The 13,069-nt window shown below is 34.2% G+C and overlaps 1 protein-coding gene across 2 annotated transcripts in view; it reads left to right on the forward strand.

Annotated features, from left to right (window-relative positions):
- The window catches only part of Gbs-70E (Glycogen binding subunit 70E), a 29,407-nt gene that overhangs the window by 11,967 nt on the left and 4,371 nt on the right, over nt 1-13,069 (forward strand). The window contains exons 2-4 of one of the 2 annotated variants that reach the window (XM_018458029.1): nt 6,369-6,611; nt 7,794-8,303; nt 8,783-9,298. In XM_018458029.1, coding sequence (XP_018313531.1) covers nt 6,375-6,611; nt 7,794-8,303; nt 8,783-8,959 — 924 coding nt within the window. In that variant the 5' untranslated portion in view covers nt 6,369-6,374 and the 3' untranslated portion in view covers nt 8,960-9,298. Of the gene's footprint in view, nt 1-6,368; nt 6,612-7,793; nt 8,304-8,751; nt 9,299-13,069 lie in introns of those variants that run through there. The other variant, XM_018458030.1, reaches the window with a different exon arrangement.

A 13,069-nucleotide genomic window follows, 5' to 3' on the forward strand; every position in this document is an offset into this window, starting at 1 on the left:
ATATTTTAAATTATTATACATGCGTATTATATAGTCAAAATCTTTTTCGTTCGCTAACGGTTAAAAATTAAATTTTCTCGTTCTTAAAAAAAATACGTAAATCTCATTGTGACTAACATGTGCACAGCTTTATTTAAAATGGGTCTTATCGGTTAAAGCTACGTAAATCACATACGTGATGTTTCGACTTTGACAATATTGCATTACTTATCCTAATCTTAACTCCGTATTCCTTATTTAAATGAAACGGATATCATGTCTATTGTTCTGAGTAATTGTCTACTTATTGAAACAGACATGTTATGAATAGCTATATACATATTTTGAACCACTTATAAAGATTTACAAGATAAATTTCATTCATCGCATTCTCGCGTAGCTTAAAATATTACTTAAAAATATTTATATTTTTCCACGACTTCCGCAATTGATAAGATCAATAAAATGTCCTACTTTTACAAAGTATTCTCAATATACATATATAAGTATGTACACAAATGTTGTATTATATATTTCTCGATATCTTTTTAAAAAATGTATCTCGTAAGATTATTTGCCATTACTTTTTTCAATTTTAACATTAAATGTCTAATTATTAATGTTTATTATCACTTTAATATTAAATGTGTATGTGTGTGTGTCTTAATCTAATTATAAATCCCCTTAATAAAAAATATATTGTTAAAATTAAATAACAAATTTACATGTATAGAATTTTCTGAATCTTCCTTTTTTAATATTAATTATTACATGTATATTCATCCATCTAGTTTTCTCTCTCTTTCTCTCTCTCTCTTTCTATCTATCTATCTTGTAGATTTCTTACTAAAATAAGTTAATATCAAATAGTAAGAAGAATGTATTTAATAATTTGTTAGTTTACGTCGTCAATGTTGGGTTCTATGCTTAATAATTTATCTGTTCATCATGCAATGTTACGTTCTACTGACAACAAATGATTCAACTCCAGAGCTGTGTGCAGTCACCACATGGCGCCAATACGGGATTGCATTAATGAACAAATCGCAAAGTGACCGTGAATGTCTCTGGTCATGACCCTGGGATTACAGTGCACTTTAAATTATGATTAATTAACATAACGAATTTAAATATACGCAGTATCTCTATTACTTATTAAAAATATTTGTTGTCCAGTAAATCTTCGTTATCTGTCTCGTAGTTTCTTATTGTCGTAAAGATTAATAAATCATGAATTATGCATACGCATGTTATATACGCGTATCACAACTAAAAATTATGCAAAATATAAAAAGAAATAAGAAATGTACTTTATATTTAAAAAATACTATTAATATATTATAAATATTATTAAAATATTTGACAGATAGAAAGAGAGAGAGAGAGAGAGAGAGAGAGAAAGACGAAAGAACACTAAAAGTTTAGAAGTATTTTGTTATAACTTTCAATTATTCATTGTTTGAATTTACTTTTTAAAGCTTGCCGCTTATGAGTTGGCAAGTTTCGTGACCCCTACGTGGGGTTAAGGTTTTCTATTTCAAGCAATTCGCAATTGGTCTGAGAGTCTCGCTGTCACTTTTCCTCTTCCCGCTCTTGATGCTATCCGCGAGTTTATATCTACCTTAAAGAGTGTGGACAATTGGACCCGATCCAAGGCCGTGTTTCACGACGATCTAAATTTGGCTGCGAGATTGTCCGAAATAGTTTGACTGCGCAATATTCCTCACCGAATCATCTTACCAGTCGTTCTCCAATGAAAAAGAGCACTGTTTAATTGTGATTTTACACTGTACCGCATTCAAATATTTTTGACAAACGTTAGAAAAGCTTTTCGCGCATAAATTTTGAAAGGATTAAATTACATTACGTTTCACAATTTCTATTTTATATATTTTAAAGAAATAACGCAATATACCATATATCAGCAAAAAAATTAACCATTTCTCAATTATCAAATATAAAAAGTTTTATATATAATCCAATATATTCCAATAACGAGATTAAAATATTTAAAAAAAGTAGAGATAAATGTGACATAAACGTAAGATGACCCAAGAGCATTCTTATCCATACAAATAATAATGCAATTTATGGAGGACAAAAGAGATAAATGCGTCTGACATATTTGACTTATTAAAAAGTGCTGTTGATATTAACATGATCATCTTATCTTTGTAAAAATAAATTATTATACTTGTTTTATATATGTATATAATGTCGATGTCACATTAGGTAAACGTATTATAGAATTATTATATAATAAAATAGTGATCAATGTGAAAATTATGAATTATTACAATAAGTATCAGCATATGATTATTATCATAATTATCAATTATTTATTTTGTTATTATTAGTGAAAATTATTTGCAAATAAAACATTTATTTAATATATAAAAAACACTCATTAATATTATAAAAATTATGAATTGTAGAGAGTGCGGATTATCAATTGAAATGCAGAAAAATGCGCTTTCACAACTGTGATCGCGCCTATCGAACTTGCAATGCACATATCGGACATTCGCTGCAATCGTGTCGCGTATTCCTTTTTATGGTCTTACATGTGTAAACAGAAGAAGCCAAGCGATAAACTGCCGTTGACACGTGTATGACCGTTTCTTTTCGGACTGTTCGTGCTATCAACAGCAAAGAGAATCAACGTCGTTGGTGATTGTCGTTGATAACCATCAATTTCCGGAACAAATATACGTAGATAAATGATACAAATGTGTGTGTGTATGTGTGTGTGTGTGTGTATTATATGTAATGACATCGTAAATATAGATATTTAAAAAAAAATTTACAAAGCACAATCTGCAATATTTATTGCTTATTGAGTTATAAATGTTCATACTTCGCAATATCCCGAAGACATTGTGCAGCAAGAAACATCTCAATAAACATCATCTATTCAATATTCTATCGTTCGTTATATAACATTACCTAACTGTTTATGACAATTAATGGATGACGGCCCGACCCCATCATTACTTCGATGAAAGATTCTTTTATCTCTTTGTGTTTGTAATAAAAATACCGTAGATGTATTTATCACGCTGAAGCGTACAACGTGCATCTTGGAAAAGCGCGATAGATCCGTGAATAGAGATGTAACAAGGCACGTCGCATCGAGAATTAAGTCTGTGAGTTTCAAGCCTCTGAGTTTAAAGCTACTCTGTGATCTCTTCGGGAACGGTAAAAATACCGTCGCCGAATATATCGTGCTCGAGCACGCGGCAGTATACCTAAAGAGAAAAGTGCTACGCGCCGATCAGTCGTCGAACTGATGAATAGGAAGTGCAATGAGGCGTATCAAGACTTATTGTTCGCGAACGTACGATAATCACGGGACTGACAGGGCTTTGTAAAATAAATCTTCATTATTAATTACAAAAAAAATTTTAGTAATGTTAGACAAAAAAATAAAATAATGATTTCATTTTTTAGTAACGTACTTGTTGACGCTATTGCGTGAGAATAATTATAATCTTAATCAATGTTTACAAGAAAATTATTGTGCAAACGAATATCTTTCTATCACTTTTCGATATCACTTTCTCGCTTGTAAATAAAAATGGCAAATTAAAATTGCATCACGAATCGCTATTTCATCTTATTATATTTTTCGTCGATTATATTTTTGACGATACATGTTGTTGGTTAGATAAAGCAGATTATAATGACTTCGGAAAATTACAGGAAAATGATAATAAGAGTTATAGCAAGAAACGATAAGATTCTTTGTACATATCGTTAGACCAAACAATCTGCTCTCGCTAAATCGTTGTTAGATGAAACAGACTGAGAATGACATCATGCGACCCTTACTTATACTTATTTAGATGATCAATCTCTCGTAAATCATACAATACCTAAGTTTTTATAACGAGTTTTGTTTGTGTGGTATCTAGCTTCCAATTATTAACTTAATGTTTAGTTTAAGTTTTCTTTATCATAGAGAATCTTCATTCTAGATAATTAATAAATCGTTCTAATTGTCCTATTTAAGATTAAACTTGTCCGAATTAAAGTAATATTTTTTTATAATTTGGTTGCTCAATATGTTATAACTATATTATCAATATATTGTATCAATATATTGTAACTATATTACATTCCTGGATGTTATATACTTTTAAATGTATTTTACAAATGTATAAGCATGAAGAACATGTAGCGTATATTTAAATATTAAACTTAATAAGCGGAAATGTATAGCTACTAATTGCAGACACAAATCATTACGTTCCAACTACATAGTTATCCTGATTTCCCGAACTCGGTTGATTTTTAGTATCAAGTAAGCCGCACCTTTCTTGCTCTGCTGGCAGAAACGAACATTATATCACTCGTACAAGTTTAGAGATGCACTTAATTCTGCTATAGATTCTGCTATTATTATTCATAACCTGTTGCAAACTGATTATTGTATGTATAAACTAATTTTACAAACATGTTTTATGTTATATTTGATTTAAATTATTTAGAAGATAACGACATGCTGAAATCTAAAATTGAGCCTACGCAATTCATGGTCTGCCGATTCTCTGCGTTGCCGTTTGGTTTCGGTCTGGTACCTACTGTATATACATGCGTGTCTCGGACCCGGTTCATCCGGAACCGGTCTCCAGAAAAGGAAGAGCCGTTCGCTGGTTCGTCGCGCCTGGGAGTCGTAATTCTACTCTGCGAGTAACTTGATTATGCATATATGTAGTGCATATTTGCGCCAGCACATAAAAATATATCAAAGTATATCAAGTATATCAAATTATATACGCAGACACGTATAAATTTTAGCGAGTTCTAAGCAAAAAACAAAATTTTTACTCTCAATTAGCTCGAAAATCTACACAAATTGCACTACATTACAATAATTTTGTACTCAGCAAAATAAAGTTAATGGATGCTTTCCATTTGAAAGCACAAGTTGACACAAGTGTCGTTTTGTTATTCACTGAATGTCAAGAAAGATAAAATGATGCTTATGTCGACTTGTGTTTCCAAATAAAAAGCACTAATTTTTTTTATAAAATACGATCAGGCTTATACCGAAATACATAAATATTACTTAATGAAAAATTATATGAGAAATATATCTAATATTTTAAATAAGATCATCTATGCCGTTATATATAATACGACATATTTCTATTATATATATATATATATATATATATATTTAGTATATTATATATTATTTAATAGAATTATTAGAAAAGTTCTTAAAATTATTTTGACAACCAGTGGTCTCCGTCAAATGCTTATTAAGAAGAAATCTATGATTTTATTACATCCTATATATTATTTTTATCTAAAACTCATACAACACTAACAAGATGTAATAAATCTTGCTTATGTTACCGGATTATGATAACCTTTAATCACTTGTACCGTTCACTTTAATGCTATCGTACCGTATATCTTAGAACAAAAATGTAAATATACATACGTAATACATAAAATAGATCATTTTACAAGATACCGTAATACACTTGAATAAAGTTGTGATTGGCAGCGTCGTATTTGGTCATATTTGATAAAGCAGATTATTGATAATTTTCCCCAAATACATTAATGTGAGTTATACGCGCTTATCATAAATTTTTAAGGCATAAAAGAATTTTTCTTGATAATATGTATATAAAAACACGATTATTTTCGTCACTGCAAAGAATGTGATTAGTAAATTAATGGTATATAGAACTGTCACGCGCATCGGCAACTAATTGGCATTCGATTGACATAGCTATAATAAATATTTCTAATGGTTTTGAAGTCTATACAGATCCACGTGATCCGGAGATGATTCAAATGGTTGACGAAATTTTTGGCAGTCGAAAGACGTTCCTGACAACTTTGAATGCTATATCGTTCGTAGATTTCGCCCACGACGTGGCGAAAATTAATGTTAATGGTGTCTCGACGTCAATAAATTTCAGGCGCCGGAGTGCCAATGAAGAGACTGTTAAGCATAATGTTTCCAGTCTCGTCCGATTTTTCGTTGTGTAATTCTTAGCGGTTGTCGCTTCTGCCATAACTTTACAGTTATATTCCTGAAAGAATAACTAAAAAGTGTACGGAAAAAAGACTGTCGACACAAATTATACGTTTAATTCAATCAGTGGCTTAGAAAACACAGGATAGATAAATTGTAATACATAAAATATACCATAAATATAGACACTTTATATTATTTTTATATAACTCGGATATCTAATTTTACAACACATAAAATTTACATTTTGAACTTTCCTCGAATTTAAAACTTTAAAGGTCATATAAAAGCGAAGTGTACTTTATATCCTAAGAATAATATTTATTAGTATCAGTATTGTTTGGATATATGCGACAACGTCAATAAAAAGCGAACCCCTTTTTTTTTGCAGGTCTAAATGTGTTCGATAGCGATGCCTGCCGAATTGATTTTACACAGCCCCCCGGTGTACAGTTCTCTGCTGTATGGCCCCTTGGTGGTAACGGCACCCACGATCACCAATCGATCGGTGCCACCTAGAATCAGACCGTGCCTCTCTACGGGATCCTTGCCCCTTGATTCACTGCGAAACAACGATGGAAAACAAAAGAAACGGGTGGTGTTCGCCGATGATCGCGGCCGACCCCTCACACAGGTATTTCCGCGATTTTCTCCTAGCTTTCATCGAGATCGGATATATGGCGCGAGATCGGTCTTCTTCTATAGTACAGATAAATTTTATTACTCGTACATTACACTCGTAAAATGATGTCTCACTTCTTTAGCAAGTATAAAGAAAGAAGAACTTGTAATAGACTACTTATTGTGTCGTAAATCAAAGGTCATAAAATTTCGGCCTCTATAGCATTCACAAAGTATACGTACGTCTAGTTTACTTTCGAGAAGCAAATAACGAGATAATAACGAGGCAAAGCCAATACCACTAGTGAAGAATCAAATAACGTTCCTTACTTTACTTTTGCATTATGATTTTTGTTTAAAGTTGTTCTTACTGAAGTAGTGCGCTAACATTTGATCAGAGACTTACGAATCACACATTTAACATTACCGCTGGTAGTTGCCAGCTTTTTGACATTTTATATATCATATGCATATATATTGATAAAATGTATTACGAGCGTGTGAACTGGATTTTTGTCAAAAATAAGTGCCAAGAGGCACGTAATCTAAATCTACCAAATTAATGTGCCAAAATATTGAATAGAATTATCTTATGATTGTCAAATTAAATAATTAAATTACTCTATTATTCAATTAGTAACTAATCAAGACCACAGTTAAAACTTATATAATGATATCAAGGATTTCAATAATATAAATAATTCACAATAATTTTCTAATAATAACTTGTGTTTTTGTTTCACTATCCAGTTGAAATTACTTATTAATTATATCGTTCATTTGTTTTTATAACAGCGACACAATTCAATAAACAAAATTTTCCAGAAAATGAATTTGAATGTTTTGAATCATTATAATTTTCTGATATTAATGTATGTAATATTAAGAAGGTTCTCACGCTACTTCCTAGTCAAAAGACAGTTTATTCATAATAATATATAAAACAATTAAAAAGATTACTAACAATATCTTATGCCATTATACATAATTATTATTAATTTTATATGTTACTAAATATTTTCAAAATATAACAAAATAAAAGTTGTAAGATGCTCATTTGATGTATACGCATCGTCAATTTGACATATATTCTAGCGTTTTCAAATGTAATTGATTTTATCATCAATAATCATTTTCATTAACATTGCATGCAATTAACGTTTTCAATTAATATTACATCCGATTTGACACATAGGTTCGCGTCATGTCGGAACCGAGCAACGTACCACCACTATGGAGCACAGCTTACGTGGCTGGTCTGCTCGGCATATCGAAGGATCAAAATCAAGAAGCGACACAGGATATTACGCCACCGTGGCAGGTGACTTTCCCGCAACCGGCGAGCGACTACCTCGCCTTCCGGCGTAAGCTCGATCAAAATAGCGTTAGCCTGGAAAACGTGATCGTGCGCGAGTCCGAGCAATGCTTGGTGGGAACGGTGAAGGTACGGAATTTGGCTTACGACAAGGAGGTCGTGGTGAGGGCCAGCAGCGATAGCTGGTCCACCCACGAGGACGTGCACTGCACGTACGTAGCGCAACCGGGGTCATCGAGTTCCCTCATCCTGTACGATACCTTCCGCTTCCGACTCACCTTGCCGGTGGCATCGAACGTCATTGAGTTCTGCGTGAGATATCGCACCGACGGCAGGGAGTCGTGGGACAATAACGAGGGCAAAAACTATTTGGTTAGCAAAAAACAGGAGGTAAGTATTTTAAAAAGATTATTTAAATTCTCTTAATATGTAAAGAATATTTAATATATCCGTGACGTCGCTTCTATTTGCAGTCCTTGTGACGCTGCACACAATCCATGACTTACGGACTGACATATTTCGTAAAAATTACGTGATTTTTATTTACGATCATGCATATCCAAAGGATCTTCGGATCTTCATTAAATATTTGCTACGTAACGATAATCCACGGTTTATTGATTTTCAAAGATATTATTCATGGCTAAATGTTCTCTATAATATACATGCACATTACGTTCTTTGCGCAGTACTGAACGTTTTTAGATTTTTATTTCGTTAACGCTCAGAAATTGGAATTATATCTCATAAAATTTTTCCTCCCTTTTACGTATAAAGAGAAAAATTGGTAGGTCAAATAAATTCCGAATTTTTTTTAATTCGTTATAACGATGCGCAGAGAATTGAGACACCTTATACCGATGCTTCAGCCTCGAGTACCAGCCGCACGATGTGATAACAGCCAAACGACGAAATGCGACGGGCTCTCCAACGGAACGAGGGACGGCAGCGTGCCGCAGATCGCGGAAGCTACCAGGTTGAATATGCGTACCTGGAGCGAGTTCGCATCTTGGCAGCACTTAGCCAACGATGCACCCTACTGGTGAATCGACCAGCGATGAGGTCGTGCCCCCTCGTCTCGATATCGAAATCATGTACGAAGCTGTACAAACTCCTCCAGTTTTTCTCACCTCGGCGACTTCGCCGAGACGTAGATCACGCGGGACCACGAGCAGGAGGCATCTCGCGAGGCACGTGAGTCGCCAGGGACGTGGGAACGGAGAGGAATAAACGCGAGAACGTGAGGAGAGAAGCTGTGCGACGATTCTCAAATTGAGAACGAGGAAACAAGAGCGCGCGTGCGAGAGAAAAAAAACAATCGGGAGAATGATAGCGCGGGCAGCGGAGCCGGACGACGCCGAGCGTCGGATAACGCAATCTACACGGTAAGCCCCGATTCTCCCCTTATTTTTTCTTTCGTGTAAGAATACTTCGCCGAGTTTTAACGCTTATTTTCGCAATGGGCGATGGCCTGAAAGAAGAAGGTGATTTGCGCGATAAAATGCTGCTTAAACGAATCTGCTGAGTAAGCACTAAGCGTTCGAGGTAGAACTGAAACCTAAAGACGCACGGTCTTTTTTTATAATTAGATTTACACATTACTTATAAGAATACTTTTATGAATGACACGGAAAGAACAGTTTTACGCCGAAGTGTCTAGAAACTTAACTAAATATAGATCTAAAAATAATTTTATTAGTCATTAAAATAATTATGTAGAACGTTTAAACATTGATGGCAATTATGCAAAACAATTTTAAACGTTCTAGAAACTAGTTTAGCGTCCGATAATTATTTTAATAGTTCGAACAGAATTATTTTTAGATCTGTATTTAGTTAAATTTTTAAATACTTCAACAAAACCGTTCGTTCTGTATATGCAAAACATTTGTTTTTTTAATAATTTTATTAAAATAGAAATTTTTATATCAAACGCGTAAACGTATCAGATTTCGTAGCACGTTTTGCAAATTTGATTCTTTGGTAACTTTCACCGCCATACTCGTTTTAAGCTGAACAGATTTATTCGAGTGCTCGTATCCTTACACTCCTTACGCGTGCTTGAAATAACGAGTATTTTTATGGGCTGATCCATGCAAGTACAAAGTATGAAACGAGAATCATGCAGTCATATACCGATGCAATGTATCGTACTCGAATTTTTAATGCAATAAGCCGTAACGTCAGTAAGATGCTGCTTCTTAAGGGATTATAATATTTTTTAATTTTAATGAAGCATATTTCAAGTATGTTTGTGAGTACATTACTATTTTCAAGTTCAATAAACGTGGAGGAGTGTTTTGACAGGAAATTGACAATAATTAAATAATGAAAAATATTTTTGCATTATAATGAAAATAAATAACAGTTTATATTAAACTCTATTATTTAATGTAATATTTTTACTAACTAATTAAAATCTTTTTTAAAGTTAAAAGGAAAAAATTACATTAAAACGCAAGAGCTCATTGAACATTACAAAATGAAAACTCATTGCTTCCACTCTCTAGACTTACGACGACTATTCTATCTATTTATGTACCCCGTCTCGCGCGCGCACAGACGGAATAGTACCACGCTCCCACGAGCTATTATTAACCGGCAAGTGCAACGAGCTTCCTCTCGAGCATAGTCGAAAGCTCTAGGAAGAACGAAACTTTGATCTCGTCATCATCTTGGCGTTTCGCAATTGCACTGCGCGATCGATCGAAACACGATCGCGAAATCGCGAACCTCGCAAAATTTCGAATGGCCTTTCTCGCCGCTCGAGCGCTTGAGACTTTCTCTCTATAAATAACGTGGTCGACCGTCGACGACGTCGTGTGCGAGACAAGCGCGATAACAGGCCCGACCGACGAGGAGAGTCGCGCGACTCTAATCGCCTTAACGAAAGGTTGTTACCACGCAATGACATGGCACGCCGATTTCATTCTCTCCCGCATATGTTCGTGCCGCATCTTCTTTCATCTTCTCTCGTTCTTCCCTCTCTGTCTACTTTGTTTGGTCTCTGTATCGCGTCGCGTTTATAGATCCATCGCGTCGTGATACGTGGGCTATAAAAAAAACAGAAAAATATATCACGAACTTAAAAATAAAGAAACTATTTCCCCTAGAGACCTCTTCTTCGACTTGAAAACTACGGAAAATGAAGCATTTGATCGGCTTGCTGTAATATAAGCTGGAAGCACATAAAAAAACGTAAGCAATAAGACTTAAATAGTAAAAGAATCGGCCAATCACAGTAGAGAACGTAAAGTAGTTCTCTACCCAAGTAGCACAGTAGCGCTTACGAAGCGCTAAAAAAGCGATTGTATTCTTCTTTTAGCGCTTCGTTAACGCTTTGTAAGCGCTGGGTGCTACTTGGGTACTGTGATTGGTTGTTTTGCTTACTGCTTATGAGTTACCGCTTTATGTTTTTTTATACGTTTCTCGCTTTGTTTAGTTTTTGATGAACTTTGATAGTTAATGAATTGGAGTCCTAAACTTAGCTTTCGAGATATTCCATAGCAAAAATTGAAATTGCGTGGAAATGCGAAAAAATCTATTTATCGAACCGCATAGAGTAGGTGTGTTACGAATTCGATGGAATCAAGTTGGACGCATCCAATAAGCGATCCAAGTATTAATCTTTCGATAAATGTTATATAAATAACACAGAAGTCACGGGTGTGAATGAAGGGGAGACTGGCCTATGTGGAATCGTCGGGGCGATAGCTTTTAATCGCTTTCCTGAAGGAACGTATGTATATTTACGCATACATTCATTCACCCTGTCGGTTTTTTCTTGTGCCGGTAGTGCAAACGTTGCCGGTAGTGCAAACTTGCTGCATTTTCCGTCTGACAGCCATACCGCAATTTGTTAACGACATTCCACACACACATACACAAACGATGCTCCTACTTTCTTATTCGAGGCAAAGGCTGTCTAACGGTATAAAATTACACCAATATATATATTTATAATTTCCCACTCAACAATATATATATATATATATAATATAAATATAATATAACACAAGTTGTACGTAGCAGCTGTTACATTGTTGCGTAGAAAATTATATTAATAATATTGATGTTATGTTACTGTTAGTTGGTGTTTATTGAATTGTAAAGGAGATCGCGTATCATCGTTTGAAAATTTTGAAATTATGCGGGATGTATAATAGCAGACGTAAGTCTTAAGTCGTAAGAAACTCATACAGCACAGGTTTGCATTCCAGCAACATTGCAACGTTCCAGCAATATTGCAGTAACGTAGGAAACCTAGCAATATTGCTGCCATCTTCTATACTATGTGGGAATTAACTTTCATTTTTTTAGTTAATCACAGTCAAATATAAGAAAAATAATCGATTGTGATTAATCAGTTTCTTACAACATAAGACTTACGACTCTTGTTGTAGGCTTCACGTCAGCGGCAAATATTTCGAATCATTTTCACGGCAAAAAGGAAGCAAAGATGTCCTTGACACACTGCCAATCGGCACGTCGTTTCGTGCATGCTGTTATAAGTGTAACAAACAAAACTGATCTTTTCCAAGCCCAATATGTCCTCGACCCTGATCTGTCCGGACCGAGGTATGCGAGATGTACGTATCCGAGACAGATTTGTATTCGGTTTGACTCGTTCGACGGCTCTATTCGAGATTTGCGAAATCCGACCCTGGTGCGAATGCGTTAACCCACTTCGCTCCGGTACCGCTAAATCCGTCTATATTTATCGGCGCGATGAGCTTTCCCGCGATGTCGTTTGGCAATAGGCAAAACAAGTGGCTTACATTTTCAAGCATTGTGATGAAAGGAGAGGATCGTACGTAACAAGAAAAAAAGCTACAAAGAATCGCGATTCAAATGCATGAGATGTAATTATGATCGTCGTAATTTGCAGATTTGCAAAATTCCATGACTTAGACATTTACCGAATAATTTTATTTTATGAATGTATTAAGATTCTTTTGTGAACATGACTATTATTTAACCAATGATATTGGTTTTTCCATAAATTCTAGAGATCTCAAACATTCACATAATTCAGGAATTTTTGGAAAATAAAATATGTCGTATATTATAAAAAAATTCATACATATACAAATTTAAATTGGAGATATTTCTAGTTATCTTAAAATTATTAAAATTAATATTAAATTTTCTTTTCA

This window comes from Mycetomoellerius zeteki, unplaced genomic scaffold (assembly GCF_001594055.1).
Source record: "Mycetomoellerius zeteki isolate Tzet28-1 unplaced genomic scaffold, Tzet1.0 scaffold70, whole genome shotgun sequence".
NCBI classification, from domain to species: Eukaryota; Metazoa; Arthropoda; class Insecta; order Hymenoptera; family Formicidae; genus Mycetomoellerius; species Mycetomoellerius zeteki.